The following is a 27,984-nucleotide window of genomic DNA, read 5'->3' as shown; positions in this document are numbered from 1 at the left end:
GTCCCCCATGTCCCCCAGCCCCGCTCACACCCCCATTACCCCGTGCTGTCCCCGTGTCCCCCAGCCCCGCTCACACCCCCATTACCCCGTGTCCCCCCTCCAGCCCCGCTGTCGTCCCCTCGCCCCCCCCCCACCTGCCGCCATGGCGCGCGCCGCCGGCTCAACTGTCCCGCGCGGCCGCAGCCAATCAGCGGCGCGCTCCCGCCTGTCACGTGATCCGGTACCGCCCCGACCCCGCCCACTCCGCGCTCTGGCCACGCCCCCCGCCCCTCCCCGCGGTCGCGACGCGATCGCCACAGAGCCGGGCACGAGCGCTCGGGGCCAGGGGACTTTATGTGCCCGGGGGCTCACAACGAAGGGTTGCCGAAGCCGAAGCGGCTCTGGGTGGTGTGGATCTCCTGCAGCAGCTCGGAGTTCTGCAGGCCGAGCTGCGGGAAAGGGGAGCGCGCTCAGGGCCGGGCTGCCCCGCACATAAAGGGGCCGTTCGGTGGCTCGGCTGTGACACCGACGGGACGGGGATCATCCCGTGGCACGCCCCGCTTGGAAGGGAGCAGGGTGAGCGCTTCGTGCTGCCCCCAGCCCCGCCCGCTCCGCAGCGCACGGACACGAACCTTGACGGTGTATTTGTAGCACTGCTCTGCCTCCAGCTGCCGCCCGCCCTGCAGCCGGCACACAGCACCGGGGAGCAAAGCGCAGGGCGGGTTAGGCAGGAAAAGACCCTCGGGACCATCAAATCCAACCATTCCCCAGCACTGCCAAGGCCACCACTGACCCCAAGTGCCACACCCACACGGCTTTTAAATCCCTCCACGGATGGTGACCCCAGCACTGCCCTGGGCAGCTGTGCCAGTGCCTGACCACCCTTCCCATGAAGGAATTTCCCCAATATCCAACCTAAACCTCCCCTGGCCCAGCCTGAGGCCGTTCCCTCTCCTCCTGTCCCTGTTCCCTGCCAGCAGAGCCCGACCCCCCCCCCGGCTGCCCCCTCCTGTCAGGGACTTGTGCAGAGCCACAAGGTCCCCCCTGAGCCTCCTTTGCTCCAGGCTGAGCCCCTTTCCCAGCTCCCTCAGCTGCTCCTGGGGCTCCAGCCCCTTTCCCAGCTCTGCTCCCTTCTCTGGACACGCTCCAGCCCCTCAGGAAAGACATGGGATCTCAGTGAAATGATATTTGTAAGAAGCTCAGCAGGGAGGACGTGCCCCAGGGCAGTCAGTGGCTCAGGGTGATGCTCTTTCCATCCAAACTCGATTTCCCAAGCACAGCCCCCAAACGTTTTATCACTGAGCTCTACACCAGCTCTTCAGGTTCATGAGCAGATGCCAACCCCTCTTCCCCCCCCAGCCCGATAAACCCCCCCTCCATCAGGCTGGCAGGGGTTGGGCACTCACGTGCAGGCAGATGAGGGTGAGATATCCCCACACATCAGCGTTGGTGTTATTTAGGGCATTGGCTTCAGAGAGAGCATCTTCTGCTTCCTCCATCTCTTTCATCTTGAGGGAGAGAAGGAGAGGCATGGACAAAGGACAAAGAGCAGGCAGAAAGCGCTTCCCAATGGAACAGGCATTGCTCTAACAGCAGAAGAAATCAGTGCAACAGAAGCTCCTAGCAGGGCTTCCCTGATAGAAATGCAGGGGAAAGGATTTAGGGCACAGACAAGGAGTTACCCTCAGTGCCAGCATCCGGATCCCCAGTCTGGAGCAGGAGCTTCCCACTGCTGATCCCTATTTCTCAATTTTTCCCTATTTCTCACTATTTCTAAATTAGCCTCCAGCTGTAAAGAAAGCAGCACAAACCCCTGTTCCTCCAGGAACTGAGTGATCCAGCTCCATGAGGAAACACAGCTGTATTCCTGCTCCCTATGCCCGCTCTGCAGCAGCTCTGGGCAGGCAGGGGTAAGGGGTGCACAGGCCACCACTCACCTCCCTGACCTGATTCCACAGCCTCCCAGGAGGTAAACATTTGGCCAAGGGGGAAACAGAAGTTCAAATTCCTTCCCTGACTGCTTCCTCAGGCAAACTCCCTTGAAGGAACCTGGCAAGGTGTCCCTTGGGGAGATGCTGCACTGCTGGTGGCTAGGTGTCCTTGGCAGCCCTTCAGAGGCGCTGGATTCCCTTGGACAGGGAAAGCACCGAGATTCCTCCCTGCTGACATCCCACTCAGTGCCTTGGTGGTGACGTGCAGGTCATGTGCAGGCAGGAACTTGGAGCAGAGCCCTGATTGTTTGCCATGACACCCTGGGGAAGGAGGTGCTGGCAGGAGCTGGGATGAGGGGGAAGGATGGTTGTTCCCAGAGCAGGGGCTGAAGGTGACATCATCCAGGTGTTCCCAGAGCAGGGGCTGAAGGTGACATCATCCAGGTGTTCCCAGAGCAGGGGCTGAAGGTGACACTGTCTGGGTGCCACGCTGGGGCTGTCACAGCACACAGGACACGATGGCTCACAGGCAGCCCAGAGTTGCTTTAAACCAGGGGATCCTTCAAAAATTAACCCGGTGTTCCGTGCCACCAACAGAAGGCCAGAGGACACGAAGGCAGCTGCACTCACCCTGTAGCAAGCGATGCCCACGCCCAGCCAGGTGAGACAGGAGGCAGAGTTGTCACAGGCGAGCAGGTAGATCTGCTTGGCCCGGCCGTACTGCCAGGAGAGAGACAGACACGTTCCCTCTGCATCATCACATCACTCCACACACAGGGATTTGCCAAAACACCCTGTTTCCACGGGACTCAGACACCCACTGTCCCCACTGCTGCTGGGGGAGTGATTTGTTTTGTGGTAACTTCCCCTCCGCAGCCTCGCTGGCTCCTCACCTCTTTTTCTTCCAGGTAGATGGAGCCCAGGCGCAGGTAAACAATGTGCATATCCACAGCATCCTCCACAAAGCTGATGACTCGCTCATAGCAATTCTTTGCCTTGTCAAAGTCCTTCTTCAGGTAGCACAGGTGCCCTTTCTGAGCCCAGACATTTGGATTCTGTGCACCAAAAACCAGGAGTGAGACATGGATGGGAGAAACACCTGGGAGGGGGGCTGGGACACCTGCAAGTAGCAGACAGGAGGAGCTGAGCAGTGTTCAATTGTATTATCACAACTCCCTGTGCAGTGCTCCAGGCTGGGGATAGAGCGGCTGGAAGCTGCCTGGTGGGAAAGGAAGGACCTGGGGGTGCTGGTTGGCAGCGGCTGAAGCACAGCCAGGTGTGCCCAGGTGGGCAAGAAGGCCAATGGCCCCTGGCCTGTGTCAGCAGTGGCGTGGCCGGCAGGGGCAGGGCAGTGCTCGTGGCCCTGTGCTGGGCACTGGGGAGGCCACAGCTCGAGTGCTGTGTGCAGTTGTGGGGCCTCAGTTGCAGAAGGACATTGAGGGGCTGGAGTGGGTGCAGGGAAGGGAAGGGAGCTGGGGAAGGGGCTGGAGCCCCAGGAGCGGCTGAGGGAGCTGGGAAAGGGGCTCAGCCTGGAGCAAAGGAGGCTCAGGGGGGACCCTGTGGCTCTGCACAAGTCCCTGACAGGAGGGGGCAGCCGGGGGGGGGGGGGTCGGGCTCTGCTGCCAGGGAACAGGGACAGGAGGAGAGGGAACGGCCTCAGGCTGGGCCAGGGGAGGTTTAGGTTGGATATTGGGGAAATTCCTTCATGGGAAGGGTGGTCAGGCATTGGCACAGCTGCCCAGGGCAGTGCTGGGGTCACCATCCGTGGAGGGAATTAAAAGCCGTGTGGATGCAGCACTTGGGGACATGGTTTAATTGTGAACATGGTGGTGCTGGGGAATGGTTGGTCTTGATGATCTTAGAGGGCTTTTCCAACCTAAACAATTCCATGATTCTGTGATATCGGCACAGGGTTTATGCAGAGAGTCAAGGTCAGTGGGCTGCCTGCAGGACACCAGCAATGGGATCCCCCTCCAGCTCCCTGCCCAGTGCCCTGCCTACACACAGCATTCCCAGGTATCACCTTCCCCCTGCCTTCCTTTCAACCTGCCTCCCCAAAGCCACCTTCCCTGCAGAGAGCTCAATAGCAACCTTGTTTCTCATGAAACAGAACCCGACTCGCCCACGCAGGGAGAGAGGATCAGGATGTATCTATTCAAAGAGAAAAGAAAGGGAGATGCTGCAGAGGGAAAGGCAAAGACAGGCTCTGAGATGCTGTCTGCCTGTGCAGGGAGTGACAGGAGGCTGTGAGGATGGGATAACAAAGAGAGCAGTGCAGCAGCCACAGCCCTGGCTGCTGAAATGCTCTGGACTAGGAATGGTAAAGTGGAAACGAAGCAGGAGCTCTGGGTTCACACACACCAGGGCTGCATGGGAATTACCGTGGGGTCGATCCGAATGGCCTCGCACACACATTCCTCACATCTGGGGAGGTCTTCCTGCAGCAAGTAGGTCCAGGCCAGTGCCAGGTAGTAGGCACAGGTGGGGCCTCCTTGAAGGCTCAGCAGCTCGTGGGCCAGTGCCTTGTGAACAAACTGGGGAGGAATGACACAGGTGGTGGTTAGGGGAGCAGGGACACCATGGACACCCCAGCAGGATGGGGCAGGAGGGCTGACTGACACCCGTCTGACTTCCACGAACAGAAAACACAAAGGAAATTTCTTTTTCCCCTCTTTTGAATGTTGGTCTAGTGGAAGGTGTCCCTGCCCATAGCAGGGGGTTGAAATTAGATGAACTTCCAGTTCCTTTCCAACCCAAACCATTCCATGATTCCATCTAGTTGTGTTTTGCTTTAAGCAACTCTTTCTGCCATGTCAAATTTAGGCAGGCAGCACAATGTGGCAACCAGAGAGATCCCAGAGATGACTCCGTGGGACAGGCACATTCCACAGCTGATACAAAAATCACTCTAACATACACAAGTGTCTGCATCAAGGGAGCTCAGGCATCTTGGAAGCATCACAATAATGGATCCCATCTCTGAATGCACAGAGAAGAGCATCCTGCACCGTTCCTGAGCTGGCTGTTCCCTGTGCAGCAGGCAGTGCTGGGCTGTGTGTTCACAGCCAGCATTGTGGGCTCAATACTCTGCCTGGCCACACTTTTATATCTCTGGGCAATGGTGGCTTTGCTCCCTCTTGTGCTCGGCCTCTGGAGTGGCCATAGCTCATTCCCTGAGCCCAAGAAAGGGGCTGGCTGGAGCTCTTTGGGAATCAACCAACCTCCCTTCCCACTCCTTCACTCCCTGTTAAACTGACCCGGACAGCATTGACTTTCATCAGGAATTCCACTGTCTTCATGAAGATGGTGCAAGGAGGTGGCTGAGGTCCTGGAGCAGGACATGGTGCTGCAAGAAAATGTGTCTCTGTCAGTCCCAAAGTGGGGTTTTTATTTCTGGAGCCAAAGCAGGGCCTGACATCCCAGTGGGGACAGAAAAATCCCTGCAACATGGAGCAAAACCCAGGAGGTGGCAGGGGAGACTGAAGCAGAGATTAACTCAGCATTTCTTTCTGAAGGGCTTAAGTTTTGTAGAAGATCTGAAAAGAAATTACGCTCTTCACCCACTAATTTTCCAGTCCAAACCCAGAGGAAAAAAGGTGGGAATTCATGAATGATGCTCGTCAGAGACAACTACTGTGAGGCTCCTGCCTCCCCAAACCAACCAGGGGGCCCTGAGGCACCCAGCACTGCCATCTCCACCACCACTGGGGCTGTGGAAGAGGCAGATCACACACCACAGAACCTGAGGGGATCCCTAGGGACACTTTCAGAGCTGGCATCTCAGGAGGAAGAAAAGGAAGGTGCAGGGTGCAGTGACGTGAGGGAGAGAGCTGCATTCACCTGCGGGCTGTCCATCCTGAGATGTGCTGCTCTGAAAGGCAGGGTGAACCTGCTTTGCCTGCAGATTCCCTGGCTCAGGAGAGACAACAGGCCTTGGCATCATGGGGGCCATGGCTCACTGCTCCCACATTACTCCCCACCATTCCCACAGGACCATCTCCCAGCTCTCCACATCCCCATTCCCAAACCTTCCAGGGCTTCCTGCAGTGCTGTAGCCTCTTCCTTGGATGTCACACCCTCCACCACCTCTGGCAGTTTGTCAGCTGAGCCATCTGGAATCTCCTCTGGGATAAAACCCCCAACAACCATTTGGTGGAAAGCCATAAACTGCCCAGTTTAGAACATGATTCAACAACAACAACAAAAAAATAGAGAAGAGAGAAAATATAAAAGATCTATCAGGTTTTAAAAGCTGGGAAGAAATTTCTTTGCAGGAGGCAATACCTGGGGCTGGGGTTTTGAGCACAAGGTTACCATGTGAAGCCAGAAACAGATATAGGATGAGGCAGGATGAGAGGAAATGGCCTCAAGTTGCACCCGGGAGGTCTAGGTTGGATGATAGAAAAAAAATTATTCACAGAAAGGGTGGCCAGGCATTGGAACAGGCTGGCCAGGGCAGTGGTGGAGTCCCCATCCCTGGAAGTGTTCAAAAGCCCTGTGGATGTGACACCAGGGGACATGGGTTAGAGGTGAACACAGCAGTGCTGGGTTAACAGTTGGACTTGATGATCTTGGAGGTCCTTTCCAACCTTAGACATGCAGGGTCTATGAATATCCTTTTCCTCATTATCAGAAGGGACAAAAACCCACATGCCTGAGGCACTGCATGAGTGGTGATAACGTTAAAAATAAAGCCAGTCAGCATTTCCTGCAGCCTGGCCAAATATTTGGGACTCAGGACAGACAGTCTCAGCTCAGGCTGGACTCAGAGAGGCTCCAAAGGAAGCCTTGGCCTCAGGGTCACTGCCAAGCTGCTGGTTTGCCCTTCGGAGTGGTGAGGCAGAGCTTTGTGAGCTGTGCTGGGAACTCACAGTGACAGCTTCCATGGAATTCTGTTCTAGCTCACAGTCCACATCTTCTACCGTTACCCTTTGTACTCCTCCTCTTAAAAATTCTCCTCTCCTTCCACCGTTGCCCACACAGCTCCAAGCCCCTGACGTCAGGACACCTCCTGGGTTTGCCTGTTACCTGGGGCTGTGCTGGGCTTTTTCCCTTCTGCCTCAGCAGCCTCAAGGATTCTCCTCTCCTCCTCAAGCTGTGCTTGCAGGAGCTTCTTAGCCTCACGGAAGTTCCTTTCTGCCCGAATATAATTATTCTGCAGCTCATAAAACAAACCTGTGGGAGAGATAGAGCAGCATCAGCAGACACCCAAAGGAAGCAAAATCCTTCCTGTAGCCCTCACCTCGGAGCAGGGAGAAGAGGATTGGGAGCATGAACAATGCATGGCTCTACAGGAATACCTTGAGCACCAGACTGGCTTGGTTTTGTACCTGAGAGGGTCCAGGCTATGATGCTGGATGGCTCCAAGCAGCAGGCATCCTCAAAGAAAATCTCTGCCTCTTCATAGTGCTGCAGCTTGACAGCCACAATCCCACAGAGCAGCAAGCTGGGGCAGGGGCAGAGCAGTCAGCCCTGCAGCCCCAGCAGTGGTGGGGGGGATACACTCCCCACCCTCCCCACCCACCCTCCAGGAGCACTCAGCACCTTTGGGTGTGCTGGGGGTCCAGACAAAGGGCCTTCTTGAAGCATTCCTGGGCTTTGGTGGCATCCTCGTGCAGGAGGCAGAAGGCTCCATAGTCCAGCCAGGACTGGATGCTGCACTGGTCCTGAGCTATTCTCTAGACAACAGAGATTATCACTGGAGTCAGGCTCAGCACATGCCATGGACTGGGGAGACAATTCTGGAATGACCATGGCTTCCCTGGCCACCCCAGCCCTGTTTAGCAGGAATCAAGCCCTTGTTTATCACATGCAAGGGTGTCCCCTAAATGGGATCATGCTGGAAGCCCACTTCCTCTAAGCCTCCTCCACCTAACACGTGTCCTCCAGCTCCAGCTGACGTCTCCCAGGGCCCAGTGTCCCCAGAACTGACCCAGTACATCCCATTTCCCCTGGCCTCAAGGCTGGAGTCCAGGGACAGTCTCACATCCTGCAGAGAGCAGCATCTCCCTGGAAAATCCCTCCCATTCAGCCTGAGTATCCTGGCGATGCTCAGCTCCTTCCTTCCTCTGCCACAGCCAGGGCTGGCTGAGCTGTGAGCAGCAGCCCCACTGTGCCAGCCCACACAGGTGATGGGCAGGAGAGAACTGGGGCTCCCTTACCTGCCTGTAGAAGAGAGAGGCCAGTTTCAAGTCCCTGTTGGCTTCAGCTTCACGAGCAAAGAGCCAGAGCTGCTTATCGGTTGTGCAGGGTGTAGGGGTAGAAGAAACATTTTCCCCAGACAGGAGCTGGCAGGGAAGGAGACAGAGTTAGCCCTGGAGAAGGGAAGAGTGGTTCGTGTGATCCCAGTATGGCAGCAGGTCCCACATCAGCACCACACACAGTACAGACCAGTATGGCTGGGGCTGGGCACTGGGAAAGGCAAGCTGCTCTGTGGTGGGACACATTCCCATCATTCCCAGGTACCTCTGCCACACAGGGACAGGGCAATATCAATTTTTACAAGGACATGGAGGGACAGGACAAAGGGAAATGGCTTCCCACTGCCAGAGGGCAGGGCTGGATGGGATATTGGGAAGGAATTGTTCCCTGGGAGGGTGGGCAGGCCCTGGCACAGGGTGCCCAGAGAAGCTGTGGCTGCCCCTGGATCCCTGGAAGTGTCCAAGGCCGGGTTGGGTGGGGCTTGGAGCAGGCTGGGACAGTGGAAAGTGTCCCTGCCCATGGCAGGTGGTAGAATGAGATGACCTTTAAGCTCCCTTCCCACCCAAACCTGTCTGTGATTCTGTGATTATTCACAGCATTTCCTAGATCAAGGTGATGACAAACTTCTCACTGGTGACCCCAGCTCACACTCTGCCAGCCACCCTCCCCACGTGCCAGCTACAGCAGCTCTACCAGGGGCATCTCACACATATCCCACCATCAGGATTTTGAGCAGTGGGATTCAAATGCACTGGACCTTGCCTCGAATGTGGCTCATGGTCCACATGTGACAACTCCAGCAGATGAAAGCATGAGCCTGCCTCTGTCTTGAAGGCAAAAGTCCTTCACGTGCCCTGGATCCACGGTGAAGCCATGGTCCGAGTCACCCAGATTTCCCCCTACCTTGTTGAGGGCAATGTGCATGTGGCCCACGAGGAACACGTAGAGCTCACTGAGGAATTCCTGGAGCTGCCCCTGGTTCTCAAATGCCTCGGTCTTCAGGTATTTCTCCCTCACAATCTTCACCACAGAATGCTGTGGAGACAAAGGACATTGAACAAGGCAGGTTCTCCCCCGTGCCCCCCACCAGCTCTGTAATCAGACAGAGACAGAACATATTCATTTTGCCTGAAGCTCCAACTTAGTTTTGAGAAATAAATCCAGCCCACCACTGATAAAAGTAAAAAAAGCAAGCAAGGGGGATTTCCTTTCCCACCTCCCTGACACACCCTTTAGGGGACAGCATGTGGATGGCTCATCTCCTCAAGACAGAGAGGGGGTCTCCAGGAAGAGCGTGGCTGAGGCTGAGCAGCTGAGAGAGTGGAACCTCCTTTCCCTGCCAAGGCAGACTGGGAATGTGAGAGCAGCCAGCTTTGCCTTTCTCAGGTTATGAGCATGGGGCAAATGGATGTGACTAGCTCCCATTGAAAGGAAGTGTTCTCGTGGTGTGGGACCAAAGCAGCTCGGTGCCTGCTCCATTAGAGGGGAATCCTGTCCCCTCAGTGCCCACTGCAACAGCTCCAGGTGGCAGGAAAGGATTCTGGAGCACCACATCATCCTGAGTTACCACCATGGGAAAGCAGTGCCTCCCTGAGAAACTGTCAGGGCAAAACAAGCAAGGAAGCAAAAAGCACAAAGGAGTCTTCACCTTTAGCTGTTCCTTAAAAGCAAAATATTTCCCAGAGGTATTGAGCTCGTAGTTGAGCTGACGCCTCTGTTCCTCCAGGGTTCCATGGTCTATCATTCCCTGGCCAGGCAGCTGCTTCCCAAAAAGCTCATGGTATTCCCTCAGGATGGCAGCAGCAACACTGGTGACACATTTTTCATAAGCTTCCACTGCCTAGGAAAGACATAAATAAATTTCACAAGCCACTTATGCAATCAACCTTGATATGTATTTGATTTGCCACAGCCCACGCCTCCCATTAACTCCACCTGACTCAATTAGTCTGTCACACATCCTTTCCTGTCCACGCCTGAGGGCTGAGAAAATATCTACAGGTAAACACAAAATCCTTCCTGCTAGGATTTTCCATCACAACCCAGTATTCCAGTCACTGCTATCTCTCTTATAGCAATATAATTGGCTGTGAGTAAAATATATCTCATTTACTGGGAGCCCTGAAACCCATGGCCAGCCCTCTTCAGCAGAATCTGTAACCTCCGTAATCTTGATCCTCAGAAATTCTTGGTGACCCAAGAAAGGTCAGGGCTGATTCTGTTCAGGTTTGTCTGAGTCTGATGAAGCACAGGGGCTGGTCTGAGACAAGAAATTGTTGGGACTGTTTACAGGATAAATGTAAGGTTCTGGTAGCCTCTTTTCCCAGCATCCCATTTCCTTCCTTCCCCATGGCTGCCTTCCCTCCCTTTGCTGCATCTCTCCATCTCTTCCCTTTGAATGGGACGTGAACACAAGTGATGAATGGGTTCCCAAGGCACACTGCTGTGGAGATAACACATACAGGCATTTCCTTTTCTGTGTATTTCCTAGGATCATAGAATATGTTGAATTGGAAAGGATCCACAAGGATCAAGTCCAGCTCCTGGCCCTGCACAGACACGCCAGCAATCCCACCCTGTGCCTGAGAGCATTGTCCAAATGCTCCTGGAGCTCTGGCAGCCTTGGGGCTGTGCCCATTCCCTGGGGAGCCTGGGCAGTGCCTGGGCACTCTTTTTCTAATATCCATTAAAACCTCCCCTGGCACAGCTCCAGCTGTTCCCTCGGGTCCTGTCACGGGTCACAGAGAGCAGAGATTGAAGCTGTCCCTTGTGAGGAAGCTGCAGACCCCAATGAGCTCTGCCCTCAGTCTCTGCTCTCCAGGCTGAACATTCCAAGTGACCTCACCACTCCTCATATGGCCCTACTCCCTTCTAGACCCTTCACCACCTTTGTGGCCCTGCACCCTTGTCCTCATCAAACCTCATCTCCTTGTTGCTGTGGGCTGAGAATGAAGTCTCTGTTGTGTGAGAGGGATGAGGGCAGGATGGAGTGGCAGAATGGTGGCAAGGCTCTCACACGTACCTTCTTGGCTCCTCCTGTCCAGGGGGGCAGCTCAGGTTTGGGATGAATCATCTCCTTGACCCTGTCAATGAGAGCAGAGGAGAGATCAGCAGATCCACTGCCCAGGATGTTGGCTTGTGGAATGGGAGGACTCCAACCTGCCATCGTGTCCCTGAGACACCTCACAGGGACCTGGGAGGAAAACTGAAGTCTCAGACCAAGAGTGACCAGGTCCCTACAGCTGATGGTTGTGGCTCATCATGACAGGGCTAACATTTACTGCTGACCCAAACTGCTCTCCTGGAGTGGCAGATCTGACTCTTGGAGCTGCTGGTTCTGTAGAACAGGTGTAAGGAAGGAACCAGCTTGAGGAAAGCTCTGTAGAATTTGGTCACTAAACAGCCCAGGCCACTCTTTAACTAAGATTTTATTAAGGTGAGGATGGCTGAGCACTGCAGCAGGATTCTCTGTGGAGTCACCTTCCCTGGATATATCCAAAAACCATCTGGACACAGAGTAACGTGCTCTGGGGAACCCCACTTGAACATGAACGTTGGACTAGATGACCTTCAGTGGTCCCTTGCAAACTGAATCATTCTCGGATTCTGGACTTAAAATCCTTGGTGCCAAACCAACCTTAATTCATTAAAATTTTTTTCAACATTTCCTGCTTGCTGGACACCAGAACACCCTCAGTCCTCAGAACACAATCCAGCCCACCAAGCCAAGATGCACACAAGCAGGTGAACAAGGAGGAGTTATGCTGAATCCACACACACTGCAGAAGAGTAGAAATGTATAAAATAGGCCAGGAAAAGGTCTCTTCTAAGAGGAGCTCAGCCTGATCCTCCTGGAAGACAGCAGGCAGCCATGAGGACAACACACATACCTCCAACGAATGGATGGTATTTCTGTTTGAGAGACACAAACCTGCACCTCTTATACTTTATTAATCTGCTGCATTTTCTATTTTTTTATTCCATAAATTAGATGCGTTATGCCTTTCTAACCCATAACACAGCAGGGCTGCCACTGGACAGGAACTGGAAGTTCAGAAAAGCAGCAGAGATGAAAGAGCAGCTCTGCAGCAGAACAACATGAAAACTAACACAAAAGCTGAGGAATGGGTAAAATATTGTGAGAAAACTTCTGGAAAGCTAAAAATGAGAGAATGCTCTGGTGAAGCAACAGCAGCACTACCCAGGACAGTCCATGCTGGTGGCCAGGACTGACCAAGCCACTGAACATCACATGCAAGAGGCAAGCACATGGGGATTAGTGGGAAACAAAGCCCAGACAGGAACACAGACACTGCTGTGCTGCTCTGGTGTCTCTTGTTTTGAGAGGAATGGCAGGGAGATGCCAGCTGGGATGAACAAGTGTTTTCCCAACACACCAGATGCCACGTCTAAAGCAGTCTGGCCAAATCCTCCCCCTGATTCCTGTGGGCTTTGTCTCAGGCCCTCTTTATGGAGTGTTCCAAGGGGGGTTTGCTGTACAAGCCTCTCTCCATCCTGCAGAGAGGAGCTGTCAGCCCCACGGCCCATCCTCACGCACCGTCTGACGAGCTCCTCCCGCAGCCGCTTTGGGACCAAGGGCCTGTCCAGCTTTATCTCCATCACCAGGAAAGTTCCTGCCTCGCTGTACTGTGGAGATAAACATTGCTCTCTGGGTCGTGCTGTCTGCAGCCAGTGCTGGCACAATGAAATACTGAGCACACAGCCACAGAGCTCCAAACTGCAGAGATCCAGCTTGTTTTATAACCCGCCCTCGGCATGAGTTACAGCAGCAAAATCCAGCTCAAGAAACCAGGCTAGGGAAAAGGAGAGAGCCCAGACAATCAATCTGCCTGCAGAAAGAATGTGCATTCCAGAGGAAGAAGCCAAAATATGAAGGGCTATTTTAAATAAATGCCTGACAATTTACAGAGACCTTCTAGCCCAATGCCAGTCTGCTCTCCGGGTGGACATCACCGGAAGAACTCTGGGACAGCATCTACATAAAACATCCCTTGTCCAACTCACTCTTGAGGAATTTGTGTGAAAGGTGTGAGACACCAGCATAGTGATGCTCTACAGTCTTTCCTTCTCTTTGGAGAGACATAATTACCTGTCCTTCAGGGAGATTTGTGACATTTTCAGATCCTCCAGTGCCATCTGACAACTGGATTTTGGATGGGTTGAGTAACTATTAGGAAAAAGAAAAGATGTCTCTTGTTTCCGACTCAATAAATCTCGTATCTTTGCAAGTTCAGGGTGTGAGATGGTGCATTTGTTCAGGCAGCATGTCCTACGATTTCAGGGAAAGGGAAAGCTGCAGCTTCCTCACAAAGAGCAGCTCCAATCTCTGCTCTCTGTGACCAGTGACAGGACCTGAGGGAATGGCTGGAGCTGTGCCAAGGGTGGATTAGGCTGGATATCAGGGAAAGATTCTTCCCCCAGAGGGTCGTTGGGCACTGTCATGACCCCAAGGCTATCAGAGCTCCAGGAGTGTTTGGACAACACTGACAGGCACAGGGTGGGATTGCTGGGGTGTCTGTGCATAGCCAGGAATTGGACTCATGATCCTTGTGGATCCCTTCATGTTGAGGAGATTCTATGATTCTAGAATAATGAGTATCTCTCAGCTGGCTGAGGCAACACAGCATCCATCCCTGGTCCCTGCATGTCCCAGCTGCCTGTGACGTGGAAACAGAGCAACCATGGTGCCATGTGCCTCCCTAGACCTCACCGTTCCACTGGAATCTTTGTCTTCCTTCTGAGCCTTAGTGGGAGCAGCTCTGGAAACAGGAGAGGTCCTCAACCCTTCCTTGGCCAGACTGAGCTGTGACCTGAGATCCCGGAAAATACTGTGCTGAATTCTGGTCTGAAAAATAGAGGGAACAGAGAGAATCAAGGGACAAAGCAGGCTTCCTCACTCCTTTGCCTTAACCTCTCACATCACAGAGCACACTGTCAGGGTCTTAAATGCATTAAGAAGTTTTGTAACCTCATTCTCTCCTCCTAGAGTTCAGCTGCAGGTGCTCCAGGCCAGCTCTGATCCTGTGTAGCCATGGAGCCTCAGGTTAGGCTTTGAGACTCAGTGAGGTCTCTCCATCTTCCCTCAAAGAGCTGTGTTATCACTGAGGACTGGCCCTTGACCCTTGCCTGAGATATGTGGTGAATATGCTGGAATCCAGATCCGAGATCCTGAGTTCCTGGTGGGATCCTAGACCTGCCCCACAGCTATGGACTTGCCTGGTGATGAGGACTGCTGGATGAATCTGGCTACTCTCACCATGCCTGCTCTACACATTTTTGGGGTCCCCACCTGCCTGACAGCATCTCTTGGCTTCCAGCTCCTTCTCTGGTGTGGAGCAGCCTCCCTGACACACACCAAGGAATGCAAGGAAAGGGTTTGTCAGACTGTGTGTTTACACCGTGTTTGACCACCTAGACAGGCTGTTCCCTCCCACACATCCTGGTTACAGGAATTGGGCTAGCAAGAGTTATGGGGATCCTGGGGAGAGGATGGAGTGGCTGTAGGGAAACTCCTTAGAGCAAGAAGCAACCCAAAGTATCTCGTGACAGATAAGTGGCACAGGACAAGCAGCACCGTGCAGCCAAGGGGTCATTATTCATGGCAGGGAAGCAGAACCCAGCAGACACACTTGTGCCCAGCCCAGCTCTGCAGCAGCCAGTGGGAGCAGGGATCAGGAGAAGGGCTGGAATTCACCCGGCTCCGGCACCTGGACCGCAGCCCTACAGGGAACGTGGGTGGCAAAACCAGGCTGTGCATCTGCCCTCCTGAAACAAGCTCAGGTCTGTTCCAGGAGGGATAGACTGGGGGAAAATGGAGATGTAAGTGTCACTCTTAGTAACAGAGAGGGAAAAATGAGAAGACAAATAAACCTCAGTGAGCTAGAGCTGAAAGAGCTCCAGTGACAGCTTTTTTGGTGGTTGCCGGGGGTAACGCGATCCTTTTAAAGCCACTGTTTGCTCTTCCCAGCAACACAGCTCCCTTGCCTATCTTCCAGACTGGGGAAAGTGGAGCATGCTGGCATAGGAGGGAGTGAAGTGAGATTCAAAGCCTCTCTCAGCCCCCAAACCTGCTCACAGCCCCCCAGAAATCCCCTGCCTTGGAGAAATCTGCACCTAAAAGCTTGTATCATTATTTTTCTCCATCAACAGAAGGGCACTGACGGTTCAGATCCAGCTCCAAGTACCACACTGCCCGCTCCCAAACACCCTCTGTCCCTGCTGCCTGCTCTCAAATAACCCTCTGCCCACACTGCCTGCTCCCAAACACCCCCCTGCCCACACTGCCTGCTCCCAACCCCTCAGTGCAAAGCCAGCTGCAGAGCTGGAGCAGAGCCTGCTGCTCTCACCTTCTCAAACACCTCGCTGTCCTGGTAGCTAAAGACACGGAAGGCCCCTCGGATCTGCTTCACCCCAGGGCACAGCAAATGCATCATGTTGACATATGCCACGCCATGGAAGGCAATCTGCTTGTCCTCATCTCCCTGGAAACACAGAGCAAGGGACTGAGATCCTGAACAGACTGTTATTCTCCTTAAGGGAACAAGGTCACCAATCTCATTAAGAGGAGGCCACACAGCAAACTGATGCACCTGATGAGCCAGTGGTTCTGTCACTGGCACGCAGCCGAGACAACCTGGATGAACACACTGGAGTCATTCCATATGTAGAATATTAATTTTATCCCAATCCCCATGGGGCAGCTTTTCTCTCTAATTCCTGCACTCTGCTATTCCTCAGGATGGTCTTGTTGAGATACAGCTGGAAGATTATCAGCTGTGTGGTTAGAAATCCAGGTGATCCTCCCAGAGTTGTGCATCTCAGGTTGGACAGAAACCAAATGGCTTAGGAGGTGTGGGAGGCCTGGTGAGAAGAATCATCATCAGAGCTGCAAAATCCTGGCACTGGTGAGTGCTGAAAGGGATTTACACCAACTTATATGACTTTGCCCTGGAATAGATTAGGAGCTCTCACACAACCAGCTGCCAGGAGCAGAACCATTCTCTAAGGGGCTGTTTCTCTGCTCAACCCCCCTGGTTTAGATGCAAAAGCATAACTTACCTACAGCCCGAGAAAGAATGCATGAACTTCTTCAAGGTTTTCCAAAACCCCATTGGCTAAAGATCAGCTCAGTGAATTACTTCTAATTCTCTTCAAAGCCAGGCTGGACAGGTCTAGTGGAAACTGTCCCTGCCCGACACAGGGAGTTGGAAGGAGATGGAGCCGGAAGGAGATGGAGTCTGGGGTCCCTTCCAACCCAAACTATTCTGTGATTTTAAAAGGTACCCTCTCCCTGTCCCCTTTCCACTGAGCTACCACAGTCCATCAGTGAGAGCTATAAGGAAAAAATATGACGCTGCATCCATTTAACAGCCCTATAAAGCTGATTTTTCACAAAGCCTCCTGCTCTCTGACTCACTTTGGCTGCTTCAGGGATGATTTTGGTATCACAAAGGCCTCAAAAGGAAAATGCCTGATAATGCAATGCTACTCCACGGGCCAGACCCCACTTTTACCTTGACAGCTTTGCTGGTTTTTACCTTGTCAGCTTTGCTGGTTTTCCCTTTGCCACCTGAGGCCATGGACATCTTGCAGAGCTCCACGGGCCAGTAGTGGCACTCGGCAATGCGCTTCTGCAGGCTGGGCACAAAGCAGATGCAGGATGCACTGAGGAGATGCAGAAACCCAGCTGGAGACCCCCACCACCCTCCTTTGTGCTCCAGCAGCCCCTCTTGGGTTTGCTTCACCCTATTCCCTCAGCAAACACCCTCTGGCCATGGGTACACTGATTTGGGGCAGGATGGGTACATTTCCTCCTCTATCCACTGCTGTGTGCATTTATGGCACAGCCAGCTTTAAAACAACTGTGGGAGCAACACACCAGGTTTTTTCTCTCCCTCAGTTACTTCAGAAATGAGTAAGAAGGAATGTGATTAACTTTGGTATAAATCCTGAATTGTACGGAGCAAGTGGATCCTGAGCTTGCATTCAATGTGGCTGGTGACTCTGACACCAGCAGGCAGGTGGATGGATGCGTAGGGAAAAGAATTTTAAAAATCAAACAAGATTGAAGGGAGTATTTCCCCACAAGGAGTAATTTGGCTGTGAAATGCACAGGCATGATTCAGCTGAGGCCAGAAAATAGCAGGATTCAAAGATAAATGGAACACTCATCCTGATCTTGAGCGGATCGGGAGCTGCTACAGGCAACACTTACCCAATAAAAAAGCAAATGAAGAGTGCCTACATGGAGTGAAAGGTTTGTATGTGTTTGGGATTCAGTAAAAACTTAATTAGCAGCTCAGAGGAGAGCTGTGGAGACCACTCTACTCCATGTCTGCTCACCATAACTGCTGCCCCTTCCTTCAAACCATGGACGGACCAGCCCCCAGCCCCAGCTGCTGGCAGCAGGAGTGAGCATTTGTGGCCTGGAGACAGCAGCTCCAGCCAATTCATATTCTCTCAGCACAGCAGAACAAAGCTGCTGCCAGCAGTTCAAGGCAGTTCAAGAGCTGTTCCCTTGCTCAGGTGAACACTTGTGGTCATGAGACAGCCCCAGCAGCCATGAGAGGTGAGGCAGAGCCACAGTTTGACCCCAAAGAGGTCCAAGAGCACCTGCACGTTGCTGCTCCCTGTCTCAGATCATTCATCTGAGCATGTTCTGGGGTGGGTCCCTCAGGTCCCTTACACAGCCACTGCAGCAGCGTCCAGGTAACAGCGCCTTTCCGTGTCCCACACGATTCTCTTTGTGCTCTCTGCCTGCCTCCTGAATTCCCTGTCCTGTGAGAAACAGCGTGCAGTCAAAGCCAGGACAGCAAACTCCACAGCCTGCATCATCCTCAAAAATGTCCCCAGGAGGGAATGTGAGTCAGACAGAGGTGTCCAAGTGCCCATAGCCAGGCCAGCCCTGCTGAGAGGCTGACAGCCTTTCCTGCAGACATCATCAGCGTTAAGTGCCTGGCTCACAGGAGATAACACAACTCCCAGCCCAGCAGCCCAGTGTGGGTGTTTTCTGGGACCAGACCTGCCATATTCTCCCTTGGGATACCTCCTGCAGTGAGTCAGCATGCCTGCTGTCCCAGGGGAACCATCTCTGTGCTGGACACTGCACAGTGACCACCCATCTCCCTTTCATATCAAGTCTCTCAGTCCCTTCTGGTTCTCTTCCAAACCTGCCAGTCCTTTCTCACCTTGCTTCTGGTGAGGTCTCCATCCTCATCCTCATAGGGCCCACCAACAATGAAGGAGTTGGGTATGGCCAGAGCACCAGGGGCCAGGATGGTACCAAGGGGCCAGTTTTTGGGCCGGGGCAATGGTTCTTTTTCACCATCAGCCTTCAGGATGCCGTTCTGGAAGAGCAATAGCAATTCCTTCTAGAGAGACACAAGAAACAAAAGATTTGCCTTTCTAACAGGAGCAGGAGCAAGAGCCAGCTGCTCCAAGCTGGGATAACAAAGCAAAGCAACAGTACAGGGTGCCTGGCTTGGAAAATGCACTCCACCACACGCATGCAAAGAATGGAATAAAAATAAAGAGCCACGTGGAAAAAACCCTGCCAGTTTGAATCCAAATCTTTCCAAACAGACCTTTGTTTGTGTTAAAGAAACACGTCACGCCACAGAGACTCTGAGCCCTGCCAACAAAGGCTGCTGGTGCACAGGCACGGGAGCTGTGCACCCCACGTGCCTGGACACTTGTTCTGTGGGGTGGGAGAACAACCCAAACCCAGCCAAACCCCCTGTCACTGTGCCTGGACCATTCTCACCTCACCAGCTGCTGGTATTTGCAAGCAAGCCATGTAGTTTTGCTGGCCTTCAACGGTAAAGACTCCAGGGACAGAATAAGCTGCCTCCATTGTGATGCTCAGGAGGTTCCCACTTGAGAACTGGGTGGCAGAGAGCAGGAGCTCTTTGGTGCTCACTGTCACTTCAAGGCCACCCTGCGAGACAAGGATAAAGCAGAGCCAGTAAATAGACAATTATAACTTGCCTGCACTTAGGGAGAAACAAGCAGAAACCCAAGGCCAGAATGTATGATGTTATCTTGTGCCTCATCTCCGATGTAAAAGAAAACAGCCCAGCACAGGAAAGGAATTTCAGGACCAATTTGGCTCAATTGTGGTATTTGTTTGTTTAAAGCACAGCCTAGCTGAGGTATGGCACATGCCCCAGGGGTCTCTTAAAATGAGCTGTGGAGAAAGAGGCAGGGTCTCATGAAAGGAATCACAGAGAAAGAACATCAAGGGTGGAAAATGATGCTTTTCCCCTGGTGATTCAGAGAGCCACAGCTTTGCCTCTGCCCTATCTCCATGCTCTGTGTGGAGAGCCTTTAATTACCTGTCCCAGCCCCAGATGGATGGTGTGTGAGGGAAAACCAGCTGGTCAGCATTTATTACCTGTCCTCCCTAATGAGTGCCCCCCCACCTTGCTCACTGTGAACTCCTCTTAAACACAGAGCTGGTAATGGGATACCCACCCTTCCACTTCGCTCCCGGTGCTCACTGCAGGCAGGCTCAGGAGCAAAATTGGACACATTTTCCCAGCCTCATACTTCATTCCCTGTTTTAGTCACTGGGTACTTTGCAACCTGCTGAATGAATAAGGGCCTCGCAGGAAAGGCAGTCAGTTTGTACAATAATGGACTCAGACATTTTATCTGCAGAAAGGAAGGCTAATAAAGCTGGGCGGGTGACCCTGCCGTTGCCTTTTTGGGGGTTTTCAGCACTGTGCTTTCCATCTTTATTATTTTTTGCAGAGCAATTGGGTAGCTGCACACATTAACATTTCCCAGCACGACTTCACCTATCAGAGAGAAGTAGGGACAGACGTCAGAGGGAGCGGGAAAGGCCTCCAAGCCTGTAACATATAGGGCTGTACCACATCCGTGATGAGCCAGGCAGCTGAGTCATGTTCTCCCTCCCATTAAAAAGCAGCAGAGAGCTGAATGAGGAAAGGAACAGTTCCAAATTCCACATACCGTGGCCTTGGGGTGAAGCTTCTCAGATGAGGAGGCAGGCACTGCATACAAAGGAGCAAAGACCTTCAGTGAGTGCACTCCTGGGAAGAAACAGGAATGAGAGCAGCCTAAAGTGAGACCCTCTGCAAAGAATCATAGTCATGGAATGATTTGGGCTGGCAGGGACCTTAAAGATCATCTCGTTCCAGCCCCCTACCATGGGCAGGGACGCCTTACATGAGGCAAAATCATGGTCTAACTCTGAATGCTGAGCTACCCTCTCTCCCCCCCGAGTCAGATTTTGTAGAGCTCTGAAGGTCACTTTGTCAAAAGGAAGTAAGTTGTAGTCAGGGGTCCATAAGCAGAGATCAAAAAGTGCCAGGGAGCAAGGAGTGGTCATGTAGGCTGTGGAATTCGATGCTGTACCTTGCAGCAGAGGTAGAAGGTCCACCACAGCTTGGCCAAGAGGAGTGATTTTCTCTGGTTTTTTCTTCTCCCTTGGCCCCACTTCTAGCACGGTCACTAGGGAGATAAAAAGAGAGGAGCTGGCAGAGTTCCTTGGACCAGCAGGTCAGGCACTGGGGAGGGTCTGTGTCAGCTCGGGCACATGCTCCTCTTCACCTCCCAAGGCTGACAAGCACAGCAAAGCCAAAGGAGCACCGGCCAACATGAAAGGGGATTCTTCCAGCTGGCAGAGATGGGCAAGAAGTGCTGAGAGCCTCCCACTGCTGCTGCTTTAGTGCTATTCCTGAAGCAGTGACTCCTGCAGCGACAGCACCTGGCTCCAGGGTGGGAGATCTGGCACCAGGTACTTACAGAGCAGTGGTTTCTGCACAATGACATCCAAGGAGTTGGGCCCATCGGGGCTGCACTCAAAGCTGGTGCTGAAGTTGTATTCTGCTGTCCCACTTGGCAGGACATCAGTCTTGGGGGAGTCTCCCAGGACTTCTCCATTGTACTCCACACGTACCAATGTAACCAGCACGTTGCTTTTGAGAGTTTTCTGTCAAAAAAAGAGCTCAGTGAGCAGCTGGGTCTGCAGCAGCATCCCAGGATCAGAGTTCCTCTGGCAGCAGCTCAGGTCAGTGACCAGGATAGGGCTCGCTTGTGGGGGTCTGTTCTACCACAGGAATGGGGAAGAGAAGCAGAGCTTGGACCTCACCCTCCCGTCTTTAGGAGGGAAATTTCCTGCTCCATGATGCCCCAAGGATTATCAGGAGCTGTGGCAGGGGGAGATAGAGAGGTCCAGGCTTCACCTCAGGAAAGACACATCTAAAACAAATCCCAAAATACTCCACTGATATTTCTGTACTTCCAGGAAGCTTGAGACCTTTGCTGTCTCCTAAGAAAGCAGCTCCTGAGCTAGAGGGATGAGCTCACAGGACACCTGTGCATGTCACATAGTGCAGAATGTCCTGAAATGGGCAAGAGAAAACAGCCTTGAGTTGTGCCAGGGGAGGTTTAGGCTGGATATTAGGGAAAATTTTTTTCACTGTAAGGGTGGTCAAGCACTGGAACAAGCCCCCCAGGGAAGCGGGGGAGTCCCCATCCCTGCAAGTGTTCAAAAGACATGTGCATGTGGCACTTGGGAATATGGTTTAGTGGTGGCCTTGGCAGTGCTGGGTTAAAGGTTGGATTTGATGCTCTTAGAAGCCTTTTCCAACCTAAACAATTCCATGATTCTATGAAATCAAAGGAAGGGCTCCAGCAAGCTCTTTGGGAGCTCTGCAATTTGTTGTTACACCACCTTCATACCACTTTGCTTTAATCAGAGATGAGGAGATTCAGATTTTACTTTGAATTTCAAATGTCTAAACACAGGGGCTTAAACAGGGCTGGAGAGGGACAGTGAGGGTACAGCATGTGGCACTGGGGTCCCACATGGGCAGCATCTGGCACCTGCACAGCAAAGGAAGTGCTGGGCAGCAGGTACCAAAGGGCTCCCTGCAGCAGAAACACGGTTTAGTTCTCAATGCACAGAGAAGTGGCTGAACACAAGGACCATTGTACCCAAACCCAGCTTTTCCTTAGTGCTGAGCCACAGGGATGCCTAACCCGCCCTCAGCTCCCTCTCTCCCTGTCACTGGGGTAATTAGTTGCCTGCTGGTTCTTACACAAAAAGAGATCTCTTTCACTTGGTTTTAATTTTCGGCCCTTCTCACTGTCTCCTTGAGCATACATCCTATGAATGGCTAAACAGAAGAATCCAATTAACCTTTCCCTGTACCATTAATTATCCAAGGCTCCTCTCTCATCCTTCTCTACATTGCCTCTAATTAAGCAGATTCCACACTTATAGCCAGAAGTGGATTCCACATTCTTACAGCCGGATTTTTTTTCATATAGTTGCTGTGATTATTGCCCTTTTGTAACCCCCCCTCCCTTCTGTACAGCCCTTTCTCACGGTGGAGCAATCAGAACCACAAAGCAACATTCCAGATGCAATCAATCCATGAGTCTTTTCTTCCCAGCATTGTTTATCCTCCTCTCACCTCATACCTCACCTAAGCTGCCGTTTGCTGAATCTATCAGTGTAAGAGGTACTTCAATACTACAATGTAAAAGCCTCAAGCAGGTGCTTTTGGATTGCTTTTTCTGTCTGCTGCTGGAGCAGAAGCAGAGATTTGCATTTTTTCTGCTTGCAGCAGGAGCTGAGCTTCTCCTCCACATTCCCTCCCAAACGCCAGTGCCTCTGGAATACTTTAAGGACAGCTGAGTGCATCACATGGAAATCACACCAGTGGTGGTTTCATTGGCACCAGCTCATAGCCTTGCACTGGATCCACTGCCTTTCTAAAACCAGAGCCACCCTATTGCTTTCAATATGATTTAAACAGCTGGAGCTGGGATGAAAATCTGGCTTTACTCCCAAGGTGAGGTCCTTTCACAGGTATTTGTCTCACTGATCACATTCTCCCTGTGTTCTGCTTAAAAAACCTGCCATTTACATACAGTTAGAGGAGGCAGGGAGGTACATTTCACCCCAGTATCTCTGGCCTGCTGCTAGGGAGGTGCGTTCCCCAATTTATGTGCCTCACAAGCTTTTTCCTCTGTGTCAACTCCTCAGCAGGGAGGAGGAAGCCACAGCGTGGCATTGCTGAACCTCTGATACCCCCACCACTCCTTCCTTTAGCCTTATCACCCCCCAGCTGCTCTCACAGGGGATCCCTGTGCATACAGAATTGCTCTGGCCTTGTTTATTAAATTAGTAGAGATATTTTCAGAACTTTACCAGGTCCTGAGCCTTCACGACTGTGATCTCTACTGGTATTGGCTGTGACATACTGGGAAGAGATGCAGCAGCGTCCTTCCCACCAGCCAGCTCCGCAGGGACCTCCATGGCTCTGCAGGAGAAAGAATGAGGAAAGAAACATGAAACTGCTCCATTCCTCTCCCAGATACCTCTGCAGGACACAGCAGTGCTGGTTGTGAGCGCTATTCAGGGCTTGGCTGTCAAAACACCATTGAAAGCACAGGGCTTTGGCAGTGACGAATCTCTCACGAGGTGCAGGGGGAGGACTGGGAAAAATGTAATGTGAAAATAATCCATCTCTGTAAGCTTCACTCAGCTGCAGCTCCCAGGAAAGGTTTGTTATGCCAGGCTGCTCTCAGCTCCCAGCACCGGGTACCTCCCTGGCTCTCTTTTACTCCCTGCTTAAGTTAATGGTGACCCCGTGGGCCCAAGGCCGGCAGCTGCCAACCCGTCCCCTCATGGCTCCCACATGCCGTGGGGACCTGGCTCCATCTGTTCCTCAGGTTTGTGAATCCCTCCGGATTCCCTCAGGGCGCCCCAGGGACTCCACGGCCCCCTCGCCTCACACCCCCAAGGCCTGGCAGCCCCCTCAGGGCAGCACTGCTGGGCCCGGGGGTGCTCTCACCCTGCTGTGCTCCTGCAGACCCTCACCGACGGTCCCGGGGGTATCCAGCAGCCCCTCACCCACGGACCCGGAGGTTCTCCTGCCCCAGAATGGTCCTGTAGCCCTTCACCGATTGTCCCGGGGATCTCGCCGACCTGGGGTGTACCTACAGCCCCTGACCCACGGGCCTAGGGGCTCTGCTGGCCCGGGGGCTCCTGCAGCCCCTCACCCACGGGCCTGGAGGCTCTCCTGCCCCAGAATGCTCCTGCAGCCCCTCACCGACAGTTCTGGAGGCTCTCCCGCCCCGGGGGGATCCTGCAGTCCCTCACCGGGAGCCCGCCGGGGCAGCGTGCGGCGCCGGGGCTCGAACCTGCGGCCTCCAAGACTCGGCGGAGGGCTCGCGTCCCGTAACCACAGCGACGCGGCTGCTCCCGCCGGACCCCGAAACCTCGCGGGACCCCGGCCCTTCCCCGCGTGTTTGGGGGCGTGCCCGTGAGGCCGCGGCCGCCGCCATGATGGGTGTGGGCAGCCCTCACCAGCCCCCGGTGGGGCGGCGGTCCCCCCGGGCCGTCCCGAATGAGCTGGCGGTGCTGTAGGGCCACCATGTCCCCCTTTGCAGCCTGGTGCGCCCGCCTGCTGCCACAGCCCACTGCTGGCCTCCGCCCCGGCTGGTAGAAGCCGCGGTGCCCACCCAGGCACTCCCTCACACCCCACTGGGGGCTCTGAGGGGGTGGGAGGGGGTCCCCGCAGGCCGGGCTGGGGTGCGGGCCGTATGGCGGGGGGCTGAGGCAGTGACTTTATGTCCCTATGGTGACAGAGGGGCCGCACGGTCTTGGGCAGCCCCCCAAGGTCCCCCAGATTTTGCAGTGTGGGACGCTGCAGCGCTTTGGAGCACCCCACTGCCACCAGCGCGGCTTTTGGGGCGGGAGCCGGACCCCCGGAGCGGGTTGGCCCGTTCCCGGGGAGGGGATGCCCAGAATAGCTCCGCTATCCGATTCCGAGGGGCCACGGCCGTCTGCACCGCCGGCTCCTGGGGGCTGACATTTGAGCCCAGCCGCGGGCCGGGGCGGGCCGGGCTCCGGGACTGCTCGGGATCTCCCGGCATTACCGGGATAGGAGCGGGATGGCGGGCGGGAGGCGCCGCGGGGGTGGCGGGCGGCGCGGGGGACCCCGGCAGCACCCGGAGACCCCCGGGCCGGCCTCCTCGCCCGCACCCGTGTCTCCTGCAGCCGCCACGGCCCAGCCAGCCACAGGCGCTGCCCCCAAAACAGGTCGCTCCAAGAAGGCCCCGGAGGAGCCAGCGGCGAGGGCTCCCGACGTGGACTCGCTGGGCTTCCAGGCCATGGACCGCAACGTGCCGGGGCTGTCCCACGTCATCCTGCAGAAGCTCAACATGAAGAGCTACGAGGACTACAAGTGAGTGAGCACCCATGGGTGCCAGTTCCCCACCCCCTCCCCCGGGCAGTGCATCCCGTGTGTCTCCCAGCAGCTGGAGCAGCTCCCATGGCTCCTCTCACCCTCCCGCCTCAGCCCATGGGGAGCCCATGGGCTCCTGGGTGGACCCCTCCAGAGTGCCTGGCTCCCCATCCCCACCCAAGCCAGGATGCTCCTGGCTGCAGCTAAAAATCTTGGCAGCCTCAGAGGCAGGACATCAGCCCCACCGTTGTGGCAGTGGGCTGGATTCTGCTCACCCTTTGATGTCTGCAGGTCTGCCATGGACGGCAGGAAGAGAGGCAGCGATTTTGGCATCCGGACGTATTTTGACATGTTCCAGAAGATGGAGGACACCTTCAAATTTTGTGTCGAGTGCAAGAAGCTCCCCGATGCCCTGCCGGACCCCAAAAGCCTCCGGCGTTGCAAGAGGTATGGTGGGGAGATGGTCTGATGGCACAGGGATGGATCCATCCCTCCTTTCCAGCCTGGTGGCTGGGGTGAAGTGAGGGTTGTCTGACCCCAGTGCCCAGCTCCAGCCTCCAAAACAGTAACACAGCCCTGAGAGGGGGTGGCAGGGAGCCAGGCTCGGTGGGCTGGTTTGTGCCCCCCCTCCATGGCTGGGCATGCTGCCCGTCTGCCCAGGTGCCAAAATGTGTACTACTGCGGTGTGGCATGCCAGCGTGCCAACTGGCCGCTGCACAAGAAGTTCTGCAAGAAGCTGAAGCTGGTGGCTCTGGATCGGCTGGTGGAGTGGCTCATCTTCACAGGTGGGGCATGTGTCCCCCCAGGCCTGCCTGACCCCCGTCCCAGGCTGCTCAGGTCCTGTGGTGGGATGTAGTGTCCCTTCTCCAGCCCCACTCCCACAGCACAGGTGGGACAAGCAGCCTGGGCTGTGGCACCACCACTGCACCCTCCAACCTCCTTCTGCCTCCCCAGGAGACATCCCATTTCCCACGGAGACCTGGACAAAACCTGCCCGGGACGTGAAGGGCTGGGAGGACTGGTTCTCCATGCAGGAGCAGCTGGAGGAGAAGCTGGGTGCCATCGTGGCAGGCCGGTACATGACCCTGCTCTGGGCCAACGCCGGGAAGCCCCGGCCGGAGGACGCAGAGCTGCGGGAATCCATCCGGCGGCTGGTCACCGACTTCCACTCGCGGCCGCTCACCATCGGCCTGGGACTGCGGCTCTTCGGCATCGACCCTCTCACCAGGCCCCTCACCGTGCACGTGGTGGGGGCTTCCCACGTGGAGACCCTCAACACGCGGCTGACAGACTACGACGAGCTCACACGGATGTTCCCGGGGCACCAGGGCGTGGAGATGGTGATGGTGGGGGTGGACGTGGTGGACGGACCCATCATGAGGCCACCCCTGACCACGTTGGCACCCCGAGGGAGGGTCTATCTCAGCAGCTACAAAGGGCTCTACCACGACTTCTGGGAAAGCCACGTGGAGACCAAGCTGGCTGCCCGTCCTGACCTGGTGGTGGGCTTTCACCCAGGTAAGTGCCTGCACCGTGGAGGGGTTAGACCCTCACACCCCACTGCCGGGATGGGGACATCCCTACAGGGCACATGCAATGCACTCCTCAGGGACTGCCTTGAGCACCATGGCAGCACCTGGGGCTGAGCCTGCAGGTGGCTTGGGACGTGCCCAGGGCTTTGCACCAAGGCACAGCGGGCAGCTGGGGGGGCCCCCTGGGACATGCCTGCCTTGTCTCCCCACCAGGCACTCTGTCCTACCTGTGTCACCCACCTGCAGGTGAAACAGATCCTTCCCCTCAGGTCTCGGTGCTGTGGCTCAGCCCAGGACCCAGAGTTTGAGGTGCCCCACATGCTGGGGGGGAGCCAGACCCCACCTTGCTGAGGGCTGCCAAACTTACCACATACTCTGGGATGTCCAGCACAGAGTGGGTGCGGTTGGAGCTGGCTTTTCCCGGGGCCAGGGTGGGAAGGGAAAGAGGTGGAACCTTCACGTCTGTGTCCCCACAGGTTTCCATGCCTGCCCAGACCTGCTCGCGGGCTGGCTGCCCACCCTGCTGCTGCTGCGGGACTATGGCCTGCCCGTGCTCTTCACCGTGTACAGGTGAGCACGGCCCCGCCGCCCCGGTGAGCTGGCACAGACACCCAGTGATGGTGCCTCTCCTCTCTTCTGGCAGTGAGCAGGAGCTGAAGGCCTCCCTGCAGATCCTCGTGGAGCTCGAGACACACATTGTGGGCTACGCCAGCAACCCTTTTGCCTCACTGCGGCCCGAGCAGGTCTACTCCAGCCCCAACAAGGCACCTGTCTACTGCAGCTCCCACTACATCGCCCTGCTCGGAGCAGAGGCTGGGCTGGGGGCCGAGGAGCTGGAGGATGATGATGGCTGGCAGGGAGGAGAGCCCAGTGGTTCTGCTGTGGCTGGGGGCATTGCCCCAGGGCTGGGCTGATTCCTGCCACTGACCACCTGACCCCCAGAGCCTCACCATCCCATCCAGGACCCCATTTCCCCATCCTGGGATCAGTGATCCAGACTCCCCTCACTGCACACATGCAGGCCTGGGGGATGCAGCACCCGAGCACAGGCATGGCACCCTTCCACAGCACCAAATAAATCACTACCAGCAACCA

The 27,984-nt window shown here is 54.8% G+C and overlaps 2 protein-coding genes across 11 annotated transcripts; one reads left to right on the top strand and one right to left on the bottom strand.

Moving 5' to 3' along the window:
- Positions 1–315: 315 nt before the first annotated feature.
- Positions 316–25,711, bottom strand: CFAP70 (cilia and flagella associated protein 70). 9 transcript variants are annotated; one of them, XM_032125906.1, is made up of 28 exons: positions 25,633–25,711; positions 23,317–23,428; positions 20,901–21,087; positions 20,511–20,606; positions 20,106–20,185; positions 18,895–19,068; positions 18,320–18,502; positions 17,818–17,909; positions 16,670–16,796; positions 15,479–15,613; positions 13,843–13,977; positions 13,222–13,299; positions 12,670–12,758; positions 11,134–11,194; positions 9,760–9,951; positions 9,015–9,146; positions 8,072–8,197; positions 7,455–7,588; positions 7,241–7,356; positions 6,939–7,085; positions 5,939–6,034; positions 5,168–5,256; positions 4,292–4,444; positions 2,804–2,965; positions 2,541–2,630; positions 1,386–1,487; positions 612–659; positions 316–428 (listed from the first exon to the last, which is right to left on the bottom strand). In XM_032125906.1, exons 2-28 carry the CDS (start codon positions 23,422–23,424, stop codon positions 348–350), a joined length of 3,213 nt encoding a protein of 1,070 aa, XP_031981797.1. In that variant the 5' UTR covers positions 23,425–23,428; positions 25,633–25,711; the 3' UTR covers positions 316–347. The 9 variants fall into 9 exon arrangements, with proteins under 9 accessions (XP_031981797.1, XP_031981798.1, XP_031981799.1 ...); XM_032125907.1 differs by having other exon boundaries at positions 16,670–16,769; XM_032125908.1 differs by having other exon boundaries at positions 20,106–20,146.
- Positions 24,436–27,984, top strand: MSS51 (MSS51 mitochondrial translational activator). Of its 2 annotated transcripts, XM_032125933.1 has the most exons (7): positions 24,436–24,612; positions 25,213–25,357; positions 25,649–25,804; positions 26,018–26,142; positions 26,312–26,875; positions 27,366–27,459; positions 27,533–27,984. In XM_032125933.1, the coding sequence occupies exons 2-7, from the start codon at positions 25,284–25,286 to the stop codon at positions 27,801–27,803; spliced, it is 1,284 nt and encodes a 427-aa protein (XP_031981824.1). In that variant the 5' UTR covers positions 24,436–24,612; positions 25,213–25,283; the 3' UTR covers positions 27,804–27,984. The 2 variants fall into 2 exon arrangements, with proteins under 2 accessions (XP_031981824.1, XP_031981823.1); XM_032125932.1 differs by lacking the exon at positions 24,436–24,612 and having other exon boundaries at positions 24,706–25,357.

This window comes from Corvus moneduloides, chromosome 16, assembly GCF_009650955.1.
Source record: "Corvus moneduloides isolate bCorMon1 chromosome 16, bCorMon1.pri, whole genome shotgun sequence".
NCBI classification, from domain to species: domain Eukaryota; kingdom Metazoa; phylum Chordata; class Aves; order Passeriformes; family Corvidae; genus Corvus; species Corvus moneduloides.
Note: the sequence above shows the minus strand (reverse complement) of the source record. Positions and strands in the feature narration are given on the sequence as shown.